This window comes from Corythoichthys intestinalis, chromosome 4 (genome assembly GCF_030265065.1).
Source record: "Corythoichthys intestinalis isolate RoL2023-P3 chromosome 4, ASM3026506v1, whole genome shotgun sequence".
Classification (NCBI taxonomy): Eukaryota; Metazoa; Chordata; class Actinopteri; order Syngnathiformes; family Syngnathidae; genus Corythoichthys; species Corythoichthys intestinalis.
The window spans coordinates 6,104,373-6,127,644 of record NC_080398.1 but is presented as its reverse complement, the minus strand read 5'-3'; the positions used below and the strand labels follow the sequence as shown (position 1 = coordinate 6,127,644).

Below are 23,272 nucleotides of genomic sequence, written 5' to 3'. Positions count from 1 at the left end.
AAATTATTTAAAATTCAATAAAACTACAATTGAAAATCAAAACAAACCTGAATACTTACTGCTATTTATCTCTGCATTTATTTTAAAATAATATATTTTTTAAAAAATACAATAAAATTAACAAAAGAAATAGGAGTATTTACTATTATTCTAATATTTTCCTTCTTTTAAATACTAAAGTAACCATGACGAATACCGTTATTTTTTTCCTTCCTTTATTTTATTATTGAACGTACATGTTAAAATTTAATAAAACTACAATTAAGAAAAAAATCAAAAATCAGACAATATTGCCTGGTATTTATTTAATTAATTAAATAAATAAATTTGAATGTCAAAAAATACACAACAAAAATATGGAATATTTACCGTTTTTTTTTCATAGTGTTTTCTTTTTTTTTAAGGCAAATTCACAAAAATTAAAATTGAAATTAAAATCACTCATTTTATTTACTATCATGCTTTAAAATATTGATAGAAGTAAAGAAAAGAATATTTACTGTTATTTTTTCAGTTTTGGTATCTAAAATGTGAAAAAGTCAATTAATTAAAAAAAATATAACACATTTATTAAAATACATTTCAGTTTTTTAAGTAAAAAACGAATAAATAAATAAATAAAGAATTGCACAACTATGACACTCGTTATATTAATTACGGTGGCCACTAGAGGGAGACAATGTGTGTGATTACGGTAATTTGGAATGAGCTTGTTTCCGGGAACTACGACAGTTGAAATTCCTCCCCCTCGGACTCAACTAAACTCTACTCGACTGGAATCGAATTCCACTGATTTTGAATCCGCACCTATAGGCAGGTAAGACACATTTTGTGTAGTTTATATATAATAGACAAAGTTGTACTAGATACTATTGTCGTTTCGGAGATCAAAACAATGGCGCAGCGTGTCTTTCTGACTCACTAACGAGAAGTTGACTCCTATATTTACTTTATATTGAGAGGTACTCCTGACCAGGAACTATTAATAGTTTATATTTGAAGTTTTAGTCAAGTTAAATGCTTTAAAACACAAAAATAAAAACCTGCACTTCAGCGAATGTCCATCCGTAGCAGCACTGAGTGCTCTACTGCTAATGCTGCCTTCAAGTCGTGTCGTAATTATTGGAACTACAACATGTCCAGTTGAAAAGGCAAATGAACGCCCTTGCCCTAAGTGAATTGTCTACTGTTTATTTTCATAACTGAGTTTTCGAAATGAGACAACCTTTATAACCTTTCAAAATGCCGGACAGCAAATTTATTTGTGCATTGGAAGAAACTAGATTTATTGTCCATGTGACGCTAGCATAATAACGTAGTGCAGGGGTCCCCAACCTATTCCACTAAGGCACACTGTGGGTGCAGGATTTCATTCTTACCAAACAAGATGACAACACTTTTTCCCCAATCTGGTGTTTTACAAGTGCAATCAGTTGATTGCAGTCAGGTGTGGCTTGTTTTAGCAGAAGCCTCATTGGTTCAACTGTCTCTGCTGGATCGGCTGGAACAAAAACCAGGACCCACAGTGTGCCTTGAGGACTGGGTTGAAAACCCCTGTCGTAGTGTACACAGTTATGAAATTCTTAGTTTTCAACCAAGTAATGTTGAGTTACAAACAAAAACTGATGCTTTTTGGTCTTGTGGTTGTAGTTCATCTAGTTAAACAGTTTTGCCCGCACAACAAATCAAAATAAAGTCTGTGTCTGCTATGTTAATTGTTAAGTGACAAAAATCTACACAAAGTGAGCAATTATGGAGGTAGATTTGTGTCTTTATTATTCAATCAAAAAAAAAGTTGCTTCAATCAAATAAAAAGTTGCTTCAATCAAAATATATATTTTCAATCGAAGAAAATGTCACTTCAATCAAAAAAATGTGTTTGAATGCAAAAATAAATTTGAAACTCCCAAAAATATATTTGAAAAGCAGACTCCGATGGCTGGATGGAGCCCTGGTGGCCATTATGCTTGCTTCATACTTTTATATGATTGGCGTAGCCACCTGCCACTCAAACACACCGGAACTAGCGTTGAAGTCGAATTATTGTGTCAAAATGATTCAATCGAAAAAAAGTGCCTTCAAAACTCTTTCCACTTCAAAAAAAAAAAAAGTGTGTTCAAAACTTTTTCCACTTTGAAAGAAAAAGAGTTTAAAACTTTTTGCTTTTCAAAAAAAGTGACACTTCAATAAAAAAAATATATATTTCAAATTAAAAAAAATATTTCCAAAAAATATATATTTTTGCAAAATATTTTTTTCTTTGATTAAAAATATTTTTTTGATTAAAGCAACTTTTATTGCGATTGAATGATTTTGACACAAATGTCATACCCCTTATATGGTTCAAACACAAAAAGGATTGCTTCAATCAAAGAAAACAGTTTGAATGAAAAATAAAGTGTTCAAATGCGAATTTCTGAGTCTCAAATATTTTTTCACATTCAAACTTTTTTTTCTACGATGGAATATTTTTAAAATTTTTGATTGAAGTGAGTTTTCTCTTGAAAATACATTTTTTTTGTCTGAAGCAACTTAATTTTTGATTGAATAATAATGACACAAATGTCCTAGCCAAAATGTGGTCCCAACGCAAAATTACATGACTTCAATCAAAAATGGTGTTTCAATAAAAAAAAAACTTGACTTAAACCAAAAAAAAAATTTTTCAATCAAAGAAAAATAGTTTTCAAATCTATTTTTGGGAGTTTCAAATTTATTTTTGCATTCAAACACATTTTTTTGATTGAAGTGACGTTTTCTTCGATTGAAAATATATATTTTGATTGAAGCAACTTTTTATTTGATTGAATAATAAAGACACAAATCTGCCTCCATAAGCAATCGGAGAGGGAAGCATTCGCAAGACAGTCCCTCTAGAAATGGGATTTTCTATGCAGGTAGATTTGTGTCTTTATTATTCAATCAAAAAAAAAGTTGCTTCAATCAAATAAAAAGTTGCTTCAATCAAAAAATATATTTTCAATCGAAGAAAAAGTCACTTCAATCAAGTCATGTAATTTTGCGTTTGGACCACATTTTGGCTAGGACATTTGTGTCTTTATTATTCAATCAAAAAATAAGTTGCTTCATATATATATATTCAAGAGAAAAATCACTTCAATCAAAAAAAAAAAAAAAATTCAAGCATAGAAAAAAGGTTTCAAAGTGAAAAAATATTTGAGACTCAGAAATTCGCATTTGAACACTTTATTTTTCATTCAAACTGTTTTCTTTGATTGAAGCAATCCTTTTTGTGTTTGGGTCATATTATGGTTAGGAAATTTGTGTCTAAATCATTCAATCCCAGAAAAAGAAAACTATTAACTAAACTAAAAAAAACTATTTTCAATCAAAGAAAAAAAATCATTTGCAAAAATATTTTTTGTTGAAAATATATTTATTTGAAATATATATATATATTTTTTTATTGAAGTGTCACTTTTTTTGAAAAGCAAAAAGTTTTAAACTCTTTTTTTTTTCTAAGTGGAAAAGTATTGAACGCACTTTTTTTTTTTCTTTTTGAAGTGGAAAAAGTTTTGAAGGCACTTTTTTTTTCGATTGAATCATTTTGACACAAAGATTCAACTTCAACGCTAGTTCCGGTGTGTTTGAGTGGCAGGTGACTACGCCAATGGCATAAAAGTATGACGGAAGAATAATGGCCACCAGGGCTTCATCCAGCCATCGGACTCTGCTGGAGTCCAAGCCGAATATAGGGCACCGGTACGGTGATTCTTTGATTAAAAATAGTTTTTTTGATTAAAGCAACTTTTATTGCGATTGAATGATTTAGACACAAATGTCCTACGCCTAATATGGCTCAAACACAAAAAGGATTGCTTCAATCAAAGAAAACAGTTTGAATGAAAAATAAAGTGTTCAAATGCGAACTTCCGAGTCTCAAATATTTATTGAAACCTTTTTTTCCCACGCTTGATTTTTTTTTTTTTTTTTCTTTTTTGATTGAAGTGATTTTTCTTTTGAAAAAAAAAAATTTTTTTTTTTAGGGCTATCAAAATTATCGCGTTAATGAGCAGTATTTGATTTTTAAAATTAATCCCGTTAAAATATTTGACGCAATTAACGCACAAATGCCCCGTTCAACACATACAGTACAGTACAGTACTTATGTACCGTATGTTGAATGTATATATCCATCTTGTGTCTTATCTTTCCATTCCAACAATAATTTACAGAAAAATATGGCATATTTTATAGATGGTTTGAATTGCGATTAATTGTGATTAATTATTTTTTAAGCTGTAATTAAGTCGATTAAAAATTTTAATCGTTTGACACCCCAATTTTTTTTGTTTGAAGCAACTTATTTTTTTGATTGAATAATAAAGACACAAATGTCCTAGCCATAATGTGGTCCAAACGCAAAATTACATGACTTCAATCAAAAAAAGACTTGACTTAAATAAAAAAAAAAAATTCAATCAAAGAAAAATAGTTTTCAAATATATTTTTTTGAGTTTCAAATTTATTTTTGCATTAAACACATTTTTTTTATTGAAGTGACTTTTTCTTTGATTGAAAATACATATTTTGATTGAAGCAACTTTTTTTTGATTGAATAATAAAGACACAAATCTACCGCCATAATTTTCTTATTTTTTATAGCCCCTTACTTTATAATAATAGACAAGTTTCCAAGAAACTTCCACATTTCTGCCCACGAATTCCGTTTTCCTCGTTGTCTAACCAATAAAACAATGAAGCTGAAGTACTGTCACTCATCAAAATCCCTCAAAAAGACAATTTGGAAATACCGCATCCATCTGCCATCATCACGACATGAAAGGACAACATGAAAAAATGGCTAAGAGTCACCACAACTAAAATATTTGTGTATTCTATTGATTTAATGGCATTGGATGGAAACTCAATCAGAAACTAAAAAGCTCCGAGGCATCTAGTACTTACCTGGACAGCAACAAAGTTAAATGTGTCCTGATACATGAATATGATTGAATGTCCTGATACTAGACAATATCACCGTTTTGATATATTGTCATACCCCTAAATCTGAGTGTCTTCCCCAGGCGGGATGTCGGTGACCATAACCAAGGCGGCCGGGGTCACGATGCTGACTCTGACCTCCGACCCCAAAAGTAGCTGCCCCCCACTGTGCCAGATTCTGGGGGGCTTGTGCTACAGCCCCGTTTGCTGCTCGGTGTCCCGTCACTTGAGGGGCATCGTGGGGACCGCTCAGTCAGTTTTGGGGGCGCTGCACATCATGGTGGGTCTGCTCAACATCGGCCTGGGGGCCATCCTCATGAGCAGTGGAGGTGCTTCCGGTTGGCAAATGGACGTAACGGGCTTTCCTCACTGGTTAGGAGCACTGGTAAGAATATTGATAGTATTACTGTTTACAAACCTGGCATGCCAGTTTGATTGTATATCCATGTACAGTATGTGGAATACAGTATATACAGTCATGTGAAAAAATTAGGGCACCCTATGGAAGCCTGTGTGTGGAATATATACCGTATATATATATATATATATATTTGTGTATGTATATATATATATATATATATTAGGGCTGTCAAACGATTAAAATTTTTAATCGAGTTAATTACAGCTTTAAAATTAATTAATCGTAATTAATCGCAATTAATCGCATTTCAAACCATCTATGAAATATGCCATATTTTTCTGTAAATTATTGTTGGAATGGAAAGATAAGACAAAATGGATATATACATTCAACATACAGTACATAAGGACTGTATTTGTTTATTATAACAATAAATCAACAAGATGGCATTAACATTATTAACATTCTGTTAAAGTGATCCATGGATAGAAAGACTTGTAATAGATGAATATTAGTACAAGTTATAGAAATGTTATACTAAAACGCCTCTTAATGTCTTCGTTTTAATAAAATTTGTAAAATTTTCAATCAAAAAATAAACTAGTAGCCCTATTCTGTCCTCAATGTGTGTGAGTACACAAATTGACAGATAGCGAACATAAGTTCCAAAAAGAAATCAGACGGTGTGGCAAAGTTGCATGGGCTTTACTGAAGTCATCTCTTTTTGACAGGAGCACGTTTCTTGTATTTTTGTAAAACTGAAAATAACAAGGCAATGTGTCAATAACTTGCATAAATCACAAAATAACATAAAATGTACACACACGTGTCCATTTGAGCAGTAGCACTAGCCAATTAGTTCACAAGCATCTAACAATGTAACTGCATTTCACCATATATGTGAACAAATTCAAATACACATCATCAATAACTATCTAATGCTCATGAATATAAACAAAGGAGGAATATAACTCACAAGCGATGCATGTATTAGACACAAACAGTGTGATGGGGCTATGAGAACTGCCATTGAATACTGGATGCGGACGTTAGCTGGTCTGAATAGCACTGTCTATTAGTGTGAGTTCGCGTCGACATATAATCACGTCAGAAAAGCGCACCGAAACCCAAATAATCAGCTGCACTGAATCGCCAGCAGAGGGCGACATTACGCCAAATAACATATGCAAGTCACACCCAAGCGCCAGCAGAGGGCGGAAAAACTCCATAAAACAAAATTAACAAGTTGGCCTTTCACTGTACTGACATTTAAATCTGTCTGAGCGGGCTTAGTGCGTTAATTGCGTCAAATATTTTAACGTGATATATATATATATGGCGGAAAACACTCAGGCGACTTGTAGTTCCGCTGTGAGACCCCCAATTTGGCCAAATTTCAAAATTGTCCGATATGCATGTATGATGCATCACTGGAAAGCTTAAAATCTCAATTGTCTGGGGAAAGAAAAATTCTGAACAGGAGAGCATTTAAAAAAAAAAAGTAAGCAGCAAAACCCTAACTGGAGGCGAGAGCAGAATTAAAGACGTCACGATTTTAACGAGATATTATCGCATACCTACCTTGTTTCGATCCAAAAACTCCATGTAGCATGTATCACCGAGTCTCAAGACACAGCTGTGAATGGCCACAGCCAGATTTTTTGGGGATTTTATGGGTGAAACATGGTGATATAATAAGGGTCGCGATGCAGAAATCGCAGACATCAAGGAGTGGCTGAGATTTTTTTTTTCAATTTTTCTTTGTTTGGATCAATTATTTATCATTTGACATATCGGGCAAAATGTGAAAGTAACAAAAAAAAATACAATTAAGCGATAGTTATGAGGTTGATATCCGTAACTTTTTTACAGACGCCAAATTTTTCATGGTCACGTCATTTCTTTAAAAGTTGAAAATATGGCTCGTAGGTCGGTCCTTCTAAGGTGGGTGGACCCCCTCCCTCCCACACATACCGAATGGCTGACGGCCTTAATGACATGCTTGAAAATTGAAAAGATCAGATATTCTCTCCATTATTCTAATGGTAGATTCTTACGTGCCTGGGGACCATTTTTAAACATTTGTCAGTCCTCTTAAGCCCTTGGCATTCCACAATCTGGCAACTCTTTTCTTTATTGTATTGATATTTATTATCCAAAACTATTAGTAAAACTCAATGTTCAATGGTCGCGAAGTTCACTGGCAGTGACGGGGATTAATTTAATGGTTTATTTTTGTTGGTTTTCTTTTTGTTTCTTGGTTTTTTGTTTTTTTTTTCATTTTATTTTATTATTATTATTATTCTTTTATTTATTTGTGTGGGTGTTGGATGTCAGTCCCGCTTTTCATCGCATTTTGTCTTTTCCTTTTTGAACTGGAAATCCATGCACAACTAGTGTGAAATTTTGGAAAATAAAGAGATTTTGATCCCAAAAAAAAAAAGGTTAAAATATGCGAGTGAATAATTTTTTTAAGTGTTTTTTTTTTCCCTAACTAAATATTAGACATCAATTAATGATTCTAAGCTAAAAATGACAGACATTTTGAATAATAAATATAATTGCTTCTTTTTATGGTTAGGTTGAAACAAAAGCGGTTGCGCGACATCTGTAAACGGGGGTTTTCAGGGTAAAACGGACAAATTAAAAATAGTTCGGGGGCTTAATGCGCGATGAATCTGCTATGGCAGCATATAGACATATTGTTCTACCAAACACAACAGTTGTTTTGGCTTAAAATACTGCAGTTTCTTTTAAAGAGGAGTGCAAGAGCAGAAGCTGCTTTTTCAGTGTTGTTTGTGTTTTCCGCCATATATACTGTGTATATAAATATATATACGGACTGTCCGTGTATACGGGCAGTTTGCCCCGACTCTCCAAGACGGGCTGCAGCCAGACGCCTCTCCCGACTCTCGGCCGTGTAGGAAATGTTGAAATATAGCTCACATAGAGCAGAGAGAAAACCGATCATTCTCATGCTTATCCTCAACCCATTATTATTTTTTTATGACTGTTGTCAAGCCCGGCCCTTCCCCAAAAGCCGTGTTCACTGCAAGCTAGGCGCTAATAACGCACAGCTGAAATCGGATTTGGGACACTGGACGGTACAGACCGCCGCGACAGTCTGGAAAAATGTGGCCCAGATCGGATTTGAACCACATACAAAAATGACCCAGATCGGATTTGAAATGGTCCAGTTCTGTGCGACTTGTCCCGTTCAGACCGTCAAGTTAATGCCTGACTCGAGTCGGAATAACACGAAAAAAATGGATTCGTGCATTAAGACCTGTAGAATGAACATAGCCTTAGACAATGCTCTCCAAAGCTTCCTAACGTTTCCGTGTTTACTACACCCGAATGCTAGTTCGGACATTTTTCCGAGTAAGGCCAACGACGTCATGCATCAAGAGAGACAGTAGCTAATTAATATGCTCACTCGCCATCCTGTGGTCTGGGGTGTGAATTGCAACCTGTCAAAATGGCGGATGGACTTCAGTTTTTTCCGTCACCATTTTAAAAAACCGGTCAACGACGGAAAATATTCGGTTAACGCGACCCCTGCCCTGAATAGACTTTACCGGGGAGGCTGAGGAGTGTGATCCCTCTATAATTGGAACACACCCTCTGGTCCCCCTTCTTAAAAAGGGGGACCACCACCCCGTTCTGCCAATCCAGAAGCCCTGTCTCCGATGTCCACGCGATGTTGTAGAGGCGTGTCAGCCACGACAGCCCCACAACATCCAGAGCCTTCAGGAACTCCGGGGGGATCTCATCGACCCCCGGAGCCTTGCCACCGAGGAGCTCGGGGCATAGTTACGGACATTACAATACACAATTGTAACGTGCATAGTTACGGACATTACAATACACAATGAATAGGTTGGCGCTGGACACTTCACACTAGGCTGCCGCTAGTTTGAAACGGCCCCCCCCAAAAAAATCTCATTTGCAAGGCGAGGCGGCTTTTATTTTGGTGTGGCTGTGCGCCACAATCATTATATGTAGGGGAAACCCTGTATAAACTGTATATACATATATAGTATGTTATTTTTTAATGACGATAAAAGTGACCAGCCCTAGACAAACTACTTAACTTACACTTTTTTCTTTTTCTATCACAGTTCATTCTCTTCGGTATCATCTGCATTTTGTCCGAGAAGTTCCCGAGCCCGTGTCTGGTGAGTCACTCATCTCCTATATCAGTGTTTTTCAACCTTTTTTGGCACACTTATTTCATAAAAAAAAAAATCCCAAGGCACACCACCAGCAAAAAAGGTAAAAATGAATTTCTGTAATCTATATAATTAATATAAAGTCGTGTATTGAATAGGAATTAAACAAACGCAAAATAATCATGTTTTTACTCACTCATGCTGCTTCCACATGCCTTGGGAAAGATGATCCTTACCACTTGCTAACTGGTAACATAGGCTTCATAACCTATTGTCATGACACGGGAAACGGGGCCGATTCGTAGGCGTCCTATTTTCAAAAATTTCACATTCAAATTTTTACAAAAAACCAAAGCTGCTACCGACCTAAAACTAAAACAGGCACCTACCTTAGCCATATATGAGTCTCTATGATTAGCGGCACCAAAAAACTTTAAAAGAAAAGAAACCGTGAAGTTAAGTGTTTTTTTTTTTTTTTTTTAAGTATATTGACGAAGTACAATGCTGCTATGTTAGCGAATGAGGCTAGCAGACGCCATATGGAATCAGAGCTTTTCTGGTGAAAATTCTTGTGAATAAATGCTTAAATCCATAAATTCTTCCTAGATATGGACATAAAACATTCTCGATTCCTGGTTAAAAGCAAAGACACCGTGAAGTTAGCGTTTATTTTACATATATTGATGAAGTACCATGCTACTATGTTAGCGAATGAGGCTATCGGCCACCTGGCGTAAAAGGAGCTTTTCTGGCGAAAATTCTTGTTAATTAATGCTTAAATCCCCAAATTCTTCATGGATGTGGACGTAAAAGTCTTGATTCTTGGTTAAAAGTAAACTATGAGGCTAGTCAGTTACGTAAATTAGCCGCCTCCATGTGTAAACAAAGAAGAAAATTCCTGCGAATAAATGCTTCAATCACACATGCACGGTACGAAAAATATAACATTTACCTTGAATCCTCGAACAAATCACTCCTGACTAGGGTTGTTCCGATCATGTTTTTTTGCTCCCGATTCGATCCCGATCGTTTTAGTTTGAGTATCTGCCGATCCCGATATTTCCCGATCCGATTGCTTTTATTTTGCTCCCGATTCAATTCCAATCATTCCCGATAATTTTTCCCGATCATATACATTTTGGCAATGCATTAAGAAAAAAAATGAATAAAACTCGGACGAATATATACATTCAACATACAGTACATAAGTACTGTATTTGTTTATTATGACAATAAATCCTCAAGATGGCATTTACATTATTAACATTCTTTCTGTGAGAGGGATCCACGGATAGAAAGACTTGTAATTCTTAAAGGATAAATGTGACTTTGTATATTGTGAGAAAATATTGCCATCTAGTGTATTTGTTGAGCTTTCAGAAAATGATACTGTAGCCATTTAACTGTTCTCCCCAAATGCATGATGGGTAGTGCAACCATGACTGTGTGTAGTGGCACCAATTGATATAGCTTCTCTGCGTTGGGGAATCACATAGGGTGTTAAGAAAAAGATCAACCACTTCCTTTCTTACCCACATTGCTTCCCATGTTATTTTTAATTGCTGAGAGAGGTATTGTAAGGCTTTAGCCACATAAAAAATGGTTCCAAAGGCTGTCTAAATTCTCTCTACTCATTTTACGCTGCCTTTTAGCGCTATCTATAGGTAAAACGGCATCTTTATAGATTGAACGCGACAATGCGTGAGTGGGTCGTGCAGCGCATGCATTAATTATTTAACGTGATTAATTAAAAAAAATAATAAATTACCACCATTAACGCAATAAATTTGATAGCCCTGCTTTAAGCCAAAACTACTCTGGATGATTGTAAGACATTTTGTCTGTAACGTTAAATACAATTAGAAAACGGTTTAAATAAAAAAGTTTTAAAAAAATTCAAAAAAGGCATGTCTGATATTTTTTTGCCAATTCCGATTAGGCCTGTCGCGATAACAAATATTAGTGTGCGATAATTATTCTCATAAATTATTGCGATATGCGATATTATTGCGCCCCCCCCCCCCCAATTTTTTTTAACCAATTTACAATAACAACAATAAAAAACAACAATATTGATACCGCACAGCACCACAGAATAAATAAAATGTGTTAAAAAAATTTTAAAAAAGAGAAAAAAAAATTGCACTTAATAATTTAAGCATTTAGGCAAATGATAACTTTTCCCCGTCATAGCTTCTGCAATGGTGTTCCATAGGGATGCAACGATACAGTTAAGTCACGGTTCGGTACGATTTTTGATACGGGGGTCACGATTTTCGATCCGATTCAATACATTTAATGCTCCGTAAAAAAATATAACAATTATATTTTTTGTTTGGGTTTTTTTTTTTTTTTTTTTGCTAGCGAGCAAAAATTAAATTGCCATTATATAAACATGCATTTTAGTGCATAATATTTACTGTATGTGCTTACTTCTTACTGATCTGAAAAATGTTTGTACAAAAGTGCTGAGAACAATCTTTACTGTTTGTAAAGTGAGGCAAGGCACACTGTTGATTGTTACAGCTTTCTTAGCAGCTAGGTTTACTACATGAGCAAGACATCCTATTTGTGTCCGAATCCATCTGTGTCACGTACTGAATTAACAATATTTGCAACATTATCTGTAGTCACTAGTATGGAATGATTTGGCCTTCCTAACTTCCATTCAGTCATGACAGTTTAGAATTCATCTATGTAGTATATGAACTACGTAACCCATAATCACTCTGTGCTCACGTAGCCAATGGCATGGGACGTAGCACATCTAGTGTGCCATTTCATTATATCTAGTGTGTGCGCGCATTAAAAAAGTTAACAAGCGCCGCTGAAGTCACGTCTGCTCATTACTACTCAACACCAGCATATGACACAGCGCTCTTAATTTCAATCAGCTGTTTATTGTCAAAGCGAGGTTTTTCGTAGCAGCCTAGTCGGTAACAATGTTTTGGCGGACTTCGTTGTAAATATCCGGCGTTGTGCCGAAAAACAGCCACCCGCGTGAAATGTCACTCCTGACGGGAGCGCCCACACGTCAACGACACCGGCGCGCTGTAGATGGTCCACAGTCACTCCAGAGCACTGATGCGGCTGGTATACATTGAACAACAGGATATAATGGGAACAATTGGCTCCGGCGCTAGTTTTTGCCGGACTTGGAACGAAGATGCATTTTGCGCAGTTGGTAACGAGGAATCCGAACTTTTAACAGCACGTCTGCCGCACGCGCGCACGCACGTGCACGCGAGGCGATAAATCGCAGCGGAAAAATTACCGCCTTCATTTTTATATATCACGCGATAAATGGAATTATTGCATATTGCGACAGGCTTAATTCCGATACTTTGAAAATGACGTGATCGGACCCGATCAATCAGGATGCCGATCGATCGGGACATCTTTACTTCTGACACAATCTTTTCTGTTTGTATGCGTAGTTAAATCCAATCGTAAATAAATCCAAGCTTAAATCTGACATGAGCGTGTGCCGTCTTCGACTATTACTAAATGAAGCTCGCCCCCCTCCGATAAGGCGTGACGCGAAGAATGACGAAGTGTCTAGTCAATAGTAATGATGTCAATGACACAATACAAACGGACATTGAAGACACTGTTTAGCGTAATCGCTAACTAGCTTAGCGCTCTGTGCTAGGACTTAACGTCTCATCAACCAAGAATATAAACAATACAATTGGCTTGATTTACTCACCTCGGACGGACGCACACCGGAACTGACAACACAAAAGACAATCTACCTCTCGACACTTCATAAAGTTATTGATTCAGCAACCCAACCTGAGTGTAGCAGTGAACTCTCTCTCCCTCTCTATCGCTCTAATAATTGGCGCAGGCGCAACTCACATTACATACAAACAAGTTCCCAAACGGGACTGCTCATAGCTGCTGGCAAAAATCGATGATCAAATTTGGTGGCAACTAATTTCTTAATCGATTTTGATAAGTTGTTGCACCCTTACTCATGACTTGGATCATACTGACACGTGAAATTGCTTGAAAAAAACTCCATTTGCATTTTTCTTTGCGTTTTAGGTGTTGGTCAACGTCATTCTGAACTTCTCAGGAATCGCCTTCGCCATCACCGGCATCGCCCTTTACTCCGAGAACTTGGCCGGCGTCTACCTGTGGAGTGTGTGTAGGGATGACGATGACTATTATTACAGCAGAAACCGTCCCACCCTAAGTCCTGCCGGGTTGGAGTACCAGTCCCGCTGCTTTGTGGGAAAAGACCTGATTATGGTGAGCGGCAGTGTTGTTAATCTTACTGAAAAAAAGTAATTAATTATAGTTACAAATTACTTCTCCCAAAAAGTAATTGCGTTAGTAACTCAATTACCTCAATATAAGAGTAATTAGTTACTTGGCAAAGTAATTGTTGATAATTACTTTTTTTTTTTTTTCCCCCTCAAAAAAAAAAAAAAAAAAAAACAAAAAACATTGGCCACACTATGTGAAGTTTTTTGTGAAGGTTTTTGGCACAATTGGCCCGAACCCAATTCTTTACCCTAATTTATCCTTTACCCTGAATCAACTGTTAAAAGTTGTTAAAATTGCTCCCATTATTGCGTTAGTTCCCTTCTCTCTACTTTCGTCATATGAAAGTTTTAAAAATGTTTCATCATTTAAAGATAGATTCAAGTCAAGATTTTGCCGATTTAGAAGTATTTTAGATAAAAAGTTACTTAGGTTCGCTAGGAAGGTTCTCTACAACAGAGCCGTCCTAAAAAGTCTACTGCTTTAAGATGGCGGCTGTCTACTAACTCATTTGGTGCCATGTCTGTCATTTTGCATCTAGTTATATCTATGTACAGTACATGTTATATCTACCATGTCTACCATATCTACCGTAACATGCGGGCGTAGTTTGGAGGCTATCGGCAACAACATGTATTATTGGAGCTACCTAGCATCGCGTTTGCTCGGCGTCACAACTTTCTTGCCTCCTTCTTACTCCTGCTCTGCTCTGTCGTCTCGGTGAGTCCGTCTCCCTCAGACTTTTCGACCAATATAGTAACGCATAGTAACGCATGCTTTTCCGTCCTCAGTAACGGTAACGGCGTTGCCAAGATGAGAAAAGTAATTAATTAGATTACCCACTACTGAAAAAAATAACGCCGTTAGTAACGCCGTTATATTGTAACGCCGTTATTAACAGCACTGGTGAGCGGACGCACATTTTTAGACACGGTTTTTGAAAGGAAAAACTACAAAACCGTAATAGGAATGAGAATATATACTGTAAATTTCGGACTATAAGCCGCTACTTTTATCATTGATTTTGAATCCTGCGTCTTACAGTCCAGTGCGGCTTATTTGTTGATTTATTTGAGTTAATAGGTAACACATGCCTTTGAATATGCATTGCAGCGCTACAGATTTAAATAAAAATCCAAATTCAGGTTCTGTGCTAATTATTTCTTCAGTTACTGTTCCAGTTGTTTCATTTATTGCTAGTTATAGTATTTGGTAACACATTACCTAACAGTGTTGTCATAGGACTGTCATAAGACCGTCATAATTATGACATGTCACTATCATTGGCATTACTGAAGGATTATGACAGATGTCATTAAGTGTCATCCGCTACCCAGCTCGGATCTTTTATATCCATTCAAGAGTGAGATCATTTGCCGGATGACACAAAATGATATTTGTCATGAGCATTCATTAATGCTCATGGCAGTGTCATGTCATAATTATGGTAGTCTTATGGCGCCACTGTCAAATAAAGTGTTACCAAATACCATAACTAGCAATTAATGACACAACTGGAACAGTAACTGAAGAAATAATTAGCACAGAACATAAATTTTGATTGTTATTTACATGTGTAGCGCTGCAATGCATGCTAGGAGGCATTTTGGACCACAGCAATGTTGACAGCATGTGGCAGCAGAGGTTGACTGTCTCCCCCAAGGGAGCAGTGAGGGCGAAATGAAGGTTCTTGAAGCAATGAAGCTTTGCAGCCAATTGGTTCATGGTGGTTCATTTGGTCTGATGACAATCATATAATGCTGCTGTCAAATAATGTGATACTAGTTAATATCTTTTGGCGTAAATATCCCATAATACAGTGAGGACAGCTGCAGCTTATAGTCCAGTGCGGCTTATCTATGAAGAAATGCTGTTTTCGTGTCATATTTAGTGGGTGTCGGCTCATAGTGAGGTGCGCCTTATAGTGCGAAAATTACGGTGTATATATATAATTTTATAAAACATAAAAAGAAAAGGGAATGTTTACTTTTTTGTCTTTAAATCAACATATTTTTTCAAATTGAAGGAAAAAAATAAACAGGAAAGAATTTTTTTTTTCCCGTCAAAAATATTTCTCCCTTTTTTTTAATGAATAAAATTACAACAAAATAATAGGAATGAGAATATTTACTTGTGTTTTTTTTTTTTTTTTTTTTTTTTCTCCTTAACAAAAAAATGGCAAACCATCAAAAGGAAAGGGAATATTTATTGTATTTATTAACTTTAAATGATAAACAGGAAAGAAAATATTCATCTTTTATTCTTTTAAATAGTTTTTAGTGAATAAATTTACAAAACAAGAGTAGGAATGAGAAAAATTGTTTCCCTCCTATAGCTGTACTTTTTTTTTTTTAACAAAAAATGATTATAAATTTGTTTTATTTTATATATATTATTTTATTTAGGATTTATTGTGTTTATTCATTTGTAATCAACATGTTTTTGTTTAAAGAAAATGATCAAATAGGAAATGAAATATTAATCTTTTATTTTTTTTAATCAGATATTTTTCCGTTTTGTTTTATAATTGAATGCAATTACAAAACAACAATGGGAATATTTGTTTTTTTCGCCTATATTTTTTACTTATTAATTTTTCTAAAACAAAAAAAAAGATTAAAGGAAAGGGGTTATTGATTCAATAACCCCTTTCCTTTAATTTTTGAAATACAGTCAATTTTATTGTACTTATGAATTGATAATCAACATATTTTTGTTAAATTAAAAGAAAATGATTTTTTTTTTTTTTTTAAAAAAAGGAAAATATTCAAGTTTTTTTTTTTCCCAATCAAAAATATTTTTCCCTTTTTGTTTTTTTTTAACAAAATTACAAAACAGTAACATCAGTGAGAAATTTGGGGATTTCCCCTTATCTTTGTTCTTTTTTTGTTACTTTTTTAAACCCCCCAAAAATATGTAAAACAAAAAGGAAAGGAAATATTTACTTTTTATTTATTTTATTTTTTTTTAATTAAAAAAAAAAGATTAAAGGAAAGGGGTTATTGATTCAATAAATAACCCCTTTCCTTTAATTTTTGAAATACAGTAAATTTTATTGTACTTATGAATTGATAGTCAACATATTTTTGTTAAATTAAAAGAAAATGATTTTTTTTTTTAAAAAAAAAAAGGAAAATATTCAAGTTTTTTTTTTTCCCAATCAAAAATATTTTTCCCTTTCTGTTTTTTAACAAAATTACAAAGCAGTAACATCAGTGAGAAATTTGGGGATTTTCCCCTTATCTTTGTTCTTTTTTTGTTACTTCTTTAAACCTCCAAAAATATGTAAAACAAAAAGGAAAGGAAATATTTCCTTTTTATTTATTTATTTATTTTTTTTACTTAAAAAAAAAGATTAAAGGAAATGGGTTATTGATTCAATAAATAACCCCTTTCCTTTAATTTTTGAAATACAGTAAATTTTATTGTACTTATGAATTGATAGTCAACATTTTTGTTAAATTAAAAGATTTTTTTTTTTTTTTTTTAAAGGAAAATATTCATGTTTTGTTTTTTGTTTTTTTTTTCCAATCAAAAATATTTTTCCCTTTTTGTTTTTTAACAAAATTACAAAACAGTAACATCAGTGAGAAATTTGGGGATTTTCTCCTTATCTTTGTTCTTTTTTTGTTACTTTTTTAAACCCCCAAAAATATGTAAAACAAAAAGGAAAGGAAATATTTACTTTTTATTTATTTAAAATTTTTTTTTATTAAAAAAAAAAGTTAAAACAAACAGAAAAAGCAATACCTATCTCTTTTTCAATCATTTTTTTTCTTTTGATATTTCAATTTTTAAAAAGTCACAAAACAATAGATTTTTCTTATTTTGTTTTGAAAAAATAAACTTTTTTTGCTGCTACTGCTCTGTAAAATCATTGCATGATTGTGTCCGTGGCGCAGAATCTGGTGCGAGGCATCCACAGCGTGGCCATCGTACTGTGCGTCCTGGAACTCTGCCTGGTCGTCAGCTCCTTCGTACTGGCCATCAAATCTTTGCGCCGAAACGGACACGACGACGACGGACAGCAGCAGGTAACTTTCAAACATTTTTCACTATGGGTTGTGAACGTTACAAGTAGAGTTGTTCGATATTATATTAAAAGTATTCTAAAATGATCCTGGTTAATATCCACATTGGTTTTAGGTCATTATGCATGTTGCCTTCAAAGTTAATGGTAAAAGCCAGTCTGCCTTTTTACAAGGGCTGGTTGCAGCTTAGCATAGCAGTTACACTTATAGACAATTAGAAGTCTCCAATGTAAGATGCTTAAGATTTATTAAGTTGGAAGACTATATGGTGCAAAAATTAAGTGAACGTGGAACTCCTGCGTTACCAGAAAGAAATAGTCTTGTAGAAAACTAGAAAAGTAATAAAATCTCTGCCAAATCCCAGCAAAATGGGTCTTGGGAATAGTCAATGCATTGGAATGTCCTTTGATTTCTAATGTTTTGGTCGCATGATCAAACATGATTCCTTTAATTTAATGATTGAGGATGGACATTTTTGCTCATTTTAATTTATATAATTTTTACGGGACATTTATTTTCTAAAATTACAGTTGAAGTTGCTCTCTTAATTTTAGCAAAATATTTATTTTATTTGGAAAACCTTAAAGTTGTTAACATTTGAGGCTGCAGCTATCGATTATTTTAGTAGTTGATGAATCTATCGAAAAGTTAGTTCGAATAATCGAGTCATCGGATTAGGAACATTTAGTGCGTTGCAGAGAACATTTTAGGAGATGTAAAACAAAGGTTTGCTAAGATTGCATTTTCAAAAGAGCTATAGATGCAAGTACAAAATAAAAATCCAGAGTGTTCTTCAAACTATGCAGAATTGCACTTTCAATTGAAAATAAGTTAAAATACCTGAGCTCAGCCCTAAACGGTATAAAAAAAATAAAATAAATGGGGACCTAATTACAAAAAAAAAACAATTGGCTTACTTGCACAGAAAATTTCCGCTAGCTTAATCACTATAAATGCTAAAGTTTTTGTTACAATGCTCTAAACAAATCGTTCAAACACATATTCTCACAAAAAACGACTAAATATACAGTGGTATGAAAAAGTATCTGAACCTTTTGGAATTTCTCACATTTCTGCATAAAATCATCAAATATGATCTGATCCTTGTCAAAATCACACAGATGAAAAAACTGCAGCAACTAAAATCACACCAACATTTAAATGAAAATTAGAAAGTAAACCATCACACTTTAATATTTTGTCCCGCCCCCCTTTGGCAGCAATAACTTCAACCAGACGCTTTCTCTAGCTGCAGGGCAGTCCGGCACATCGATCATGACTAATCTTCCCCCATTCTTCTCTACAAAACTGCGGTAGTTCTGCCAGATGTCTGGCATGAATCGCTGTCTTTAGGTCATGCCACAACATCTCAATGAGATTCAAGTCTGGACTTTGACTTGGCCACTCCAGAACATGTATTTTCTTCTGAAACCATTCTAAAGTTGATTTACCTTGGTGTGTTGGATCATTGTGTTGTTGCGGCATCTATCTTCTTTTCAGCTTCAACTGTCTGACAGACGGCCTCAGGTTTTCCTGCAAAACTTTTGAATTCATTCTTCCATTAATGATTGCAAGTTGTCCAGGCCCTGAGGTAGCAAAACAGCCCCAAATCACGATGCTTCCTCCAGTATTCTTCACGGTGGGGATGAGGTGTTGATGTTGGTGAGCTGTTCCATTTTTCCTCCACAAATGACTTTGTTTGGTACTCCCAAACAATTCAACTTTGGTTTCATCAGTCCAAAAAATATTTTGCCAAAACTTCTATGGAGTGTCCCAGTGTCTTTTTGGGAACAGTGGACGCAGCAGTGGCTTCCTCCGTGGAGTCCTCTCATGAACACAATTCTTGGCCATAGTTTTACATATAGTTGATGTGTGCACAGAGATATTGGACCGTGCCAGTGATTTCTGTAAGTCTTTAGCAGACACTCTAGGGTTCTTTTTTTTACCTCTCTGAGTATTCTGCGCTGAACTCTGGGCATCGTCTTTGGTGGACGGCCACTCCTTGGGAGAGAAGCAACCGTGCCAAACTCTCTCCATTTGTAGACAAGTTCTCAGACTGTTGATTGATGAACATCCAGACTTTAAGAGATGGTTTTGTATCCTTTCCCAGCTTTGTACAAATCAACAATCCTTCAGACGGCTCTTTTGACCGAACCATGATGCACATCAGACAATTCTTCTCATCAAGACATTTCTTACCAGGTGTGTGTTTTATAGTGGGCGAGGCAGCTTTAAACCACACAGCAGTGATTGGGCACACACCTGACTTAGAATGTTTGGTAAAAATTGGTTTCAATTGCTCTTTAAGTCTCCTTAGGCAGAGGGTTCATTTAATTATTTTCTCCCTCCTGTCATTGTTTGCATGCTATCCTCTTTAAAATATGAAAACGTATACTGTATGTTTGGGTGGTTTTAGTTAAAGCAGTCACTGTATTTTCATCTGTGTGATTTTGACAAAGATCAGATCACATTTGATGATTTTATGCAGATATGTGAGAAATTCCAAAAGGTTCAGATACTTTTTCATACCATTGTACGTTAGAGGTGCAACAATTGATTAATCGACAACAAATCGATTAGCAAATTAATCTACAACCAATTCATTGTTAAGCACCTTCTTCTAAATTCTTTTTGTCTAAATTCTTGAAATTATAACATACAGTATATATATATAAAACATCTCAGTTGTAATTGTATACAATTGTATTTTTAAGTCAAAAGTAGCACATGAAAAAAAACTGCTTTTACTTTGGAAAACAACAAATTATATTTTGCCAATTTTCAGACATTTTGCTATCTAAACTAGCTTCTTAATGAGGCTGCAACCACTAATTGATTAACAAATAAGTTATATGAAAACTGGGTGGTTTTAGTTAAAGCAGACACTGTGTTTTCATCTGTGTGATTTTGGCAAAGATCAGATCACATTCGATGGTGATTTTATGCAGAAATGTGAGAAATTCCAAAAGGTTTAGATACTTTTTCATACCACTGTACCGATAAACTCAATTTGGAATGCATAAAAAAACTTATTAGCTCAAACAAAAACTGACCTTATGTTGGTCTTAACAGGGAGCAGCAGGATTCAGCCATGTTAAATGAGTTATGTCATCGTCACTGTTGCCACTTGAGGGCTGTGTATCCACTTAAATCAATAAAACGAAATGCAAACACTTTCAAAACAAACTGTGACAACGTCATTCTAATAAAACGAATACTCAAAGCAGCAAAATTCGATTCCAAGCTTTTTTCTAATCGAATTACTCGAGTTACTCGATTAATCGTTGCAGCACGTTACATGTATCACTATTAAAGCATCCAACGGATTAATGGAGTTGGACAATATCGAGACATCGGTTAAAAAGTCATTATCGGATACCTCTAGTTACAAGAACCATAAGTGTTTTATTTTCCTGACAGTTTTTTTTTTTTTTCGTATAATTGTTCTTTTCTCACCTTTGTATTCAAGATGAAATGTCAGCTTTTGTTTGTTTTGAATTTTAGAGTCCTGACCAGCCGGACAGTGTATACAAGCCGCTCCTGAACGAAGGCGTGGAGGCCTAAATATTCCCTCACTTCCTTCTCCAATTGCACCTTATATGCTCTTTTGCATCTTGAATTTATATCAAACTCCAAAAAAAGTTATTTTCCATTTGATTACATTTGATTTATTATTGTGTTCATGTTACATTTTGGTATAAGTAATCACTGATTGTGTTTTTTGTTTTTTTTACAATGCTATCACTTCATCTTGTCAAGACATGGTAACAAATAAAATCTTTTTTTCTCTCTGTTTTAGTAAAAAATAATGTTTACTGTTATTTTGTTTTATAATGTATGACAATATGTACTGTTGTTTATATTTAATCTTAAATATAAACACAAATATTCAAAAATAACAAAAATCATCTGGACTTTGAATTCCTATTGTCTTCCTGTTTTAAAAATACTGAAAAGAATTGCACAAATACAGTGACACTCTTCTTATGGATTACGGTCGCCACTAGAGGGAGACAGTGCTATGTGTCTTTATCATTCAATCAATTAAAAAAAAAAGTCGCCTCAATCAAAATATATATTTTCAATCAAAAAAATGTGTTTGAATGCAAAAATAAATTTGAAACTCAAAAAATGGATTTGAAAACTATTTTTCTTTGATTTAATTTTAGTTAATTTTTTTATTGAAACAACTTTTTTTGATTGAAGTACAGTGGTACCTCTACATACGAAGTTAATCCGTTCCAGGACCTTGTTTGTAAATCGAAATGGTCGTATGTCGAGCAGGATTTTCCCATAGGAATACATTATAATTCCATTAATTCCTTCCACAGCCCAAAAACCTTCACTAAATCCTTAAAAAATACTGCTGGTACTATTACAAATGGCAATTACGCATAGGAAAACAAATAAATTATAAATCAAAATCGGAATAATAATAATAATAATTCCTGTATTAATGTAACGAATCGGGTTCTAATGTGGCGGACGTTTTTTGCTGACCCTGAACGCACCGCGGGGCTGACGTGCCAGAGACAGACCGGTGAGCTTGAGTTTCACTTTCACTTTGAATGTTTTCTTGAGAACACCGTCAATTGCGGCAGACAGAAGGTGTTTTTGTTTTGAATAAGTTGTGAAATAAATGATAAAAACGTGGCGAAGTTGGCGATTTCTCTGGAGATGTTACCACAATAAGAATTGTCAGCTTAACTTATAAAGACTGGCGAACGATGGTCGGAGGAGGACCGTGGAGATGTATTGTTGAGCCATTTCACCCCACGCTCATATTTTTCTGTCATTTGCATCTTCATTTAGAAGGTAAGCGTCAACTTTTTCCTTGTTTCACCACCTGTACCAACCTTTTCTGAAACCAGTGTTGATTTGTCACACAAGATAATCCGCCGTGCATTCGTCTGCGGTGCTGCCATTGTCGTCGTATTTCGAGCATGTCGTCGGATGTAGAAACAAATGGCGAGTCAAATTTTACGTCGGATGTCGAAAAGTTCGTGTGTCGAAGCGATCGTATGTAGAGGTACCACTGTAATGTTGTTTTGCGTTTCAGCCACATTTTAGCGAGGACATTTGTGTCTATTATTCCATCAAAAAATAAATTGCTTCAAACAAACAAAAAATTCAAGAGAAAAATCACTTCATTAAAAAAAAAAAAAAAAAGTCATAAAAAAAGGTTTTGAATGCGAAAAGATTTTTGAGACTCAAAAAATCTGCATTTGAACACTTAGTTTTTCATTGAAAATGTTTGGGCCATATTATGGGTAGGTCATGTGTCGCTGAGATTTTTTTTTTTTTTTTTTTTCATTAAAGTGTCACTGTTTTTTGGAGTGCAAAAAGTTTTGAACTACCTTTTTAATTGAAGCGGAAAAAGTTTTGAACTACTTTTTCTTAATTGGAGAGGAAAATGTTTTGAAGGTACATTTTTTTTATTGATTGAATCATTTTGACACAAATGTTCACTT

General features: G+C 34.7%; 1 protein-coding gene across 2 annotated transcripts; it reads left to right on the top strand.

The window, feature by feature from the left end:
• The first annotated feature begins 671 nt into the window (after positions 1–671).
• Positions 672–21,802, top strand: LOC130914188 (membrane-spanning 4-domains subfamily A member 8-like). 2 transcript variants are annotated; one of them, XM_057833153.1, is made up of 6 exons: positions 672–817; positions 5,049–5,350; positions 9,448–9,504; positions 13,549–13,755; positions 17,673–17,804; positions 21,306–21,794. In XM_057833153.1, exons 2-6 carry the CDS (start codon positions 5,054–5,056, stop codon positions 21,363–21,365), a joined length of 753 nt encoding a protein of 250 aa, XP_057689136.1. In that variant the 5' UTR covers positions 672–817; positions 5,049–5,053; the 3' UTR covers positions 21,366–21,794. The 2 variants fall into 2 exon arrangements, with proteins under 2 accessions (XP_057689136.1, XP_057689135.1); XM_057833152.1 differs by having other exon boundaries at positions 695–813; positions 21,306–21,802.
• Positions 21,803–23,272: the final 1,470 nt, after the last annotated feature.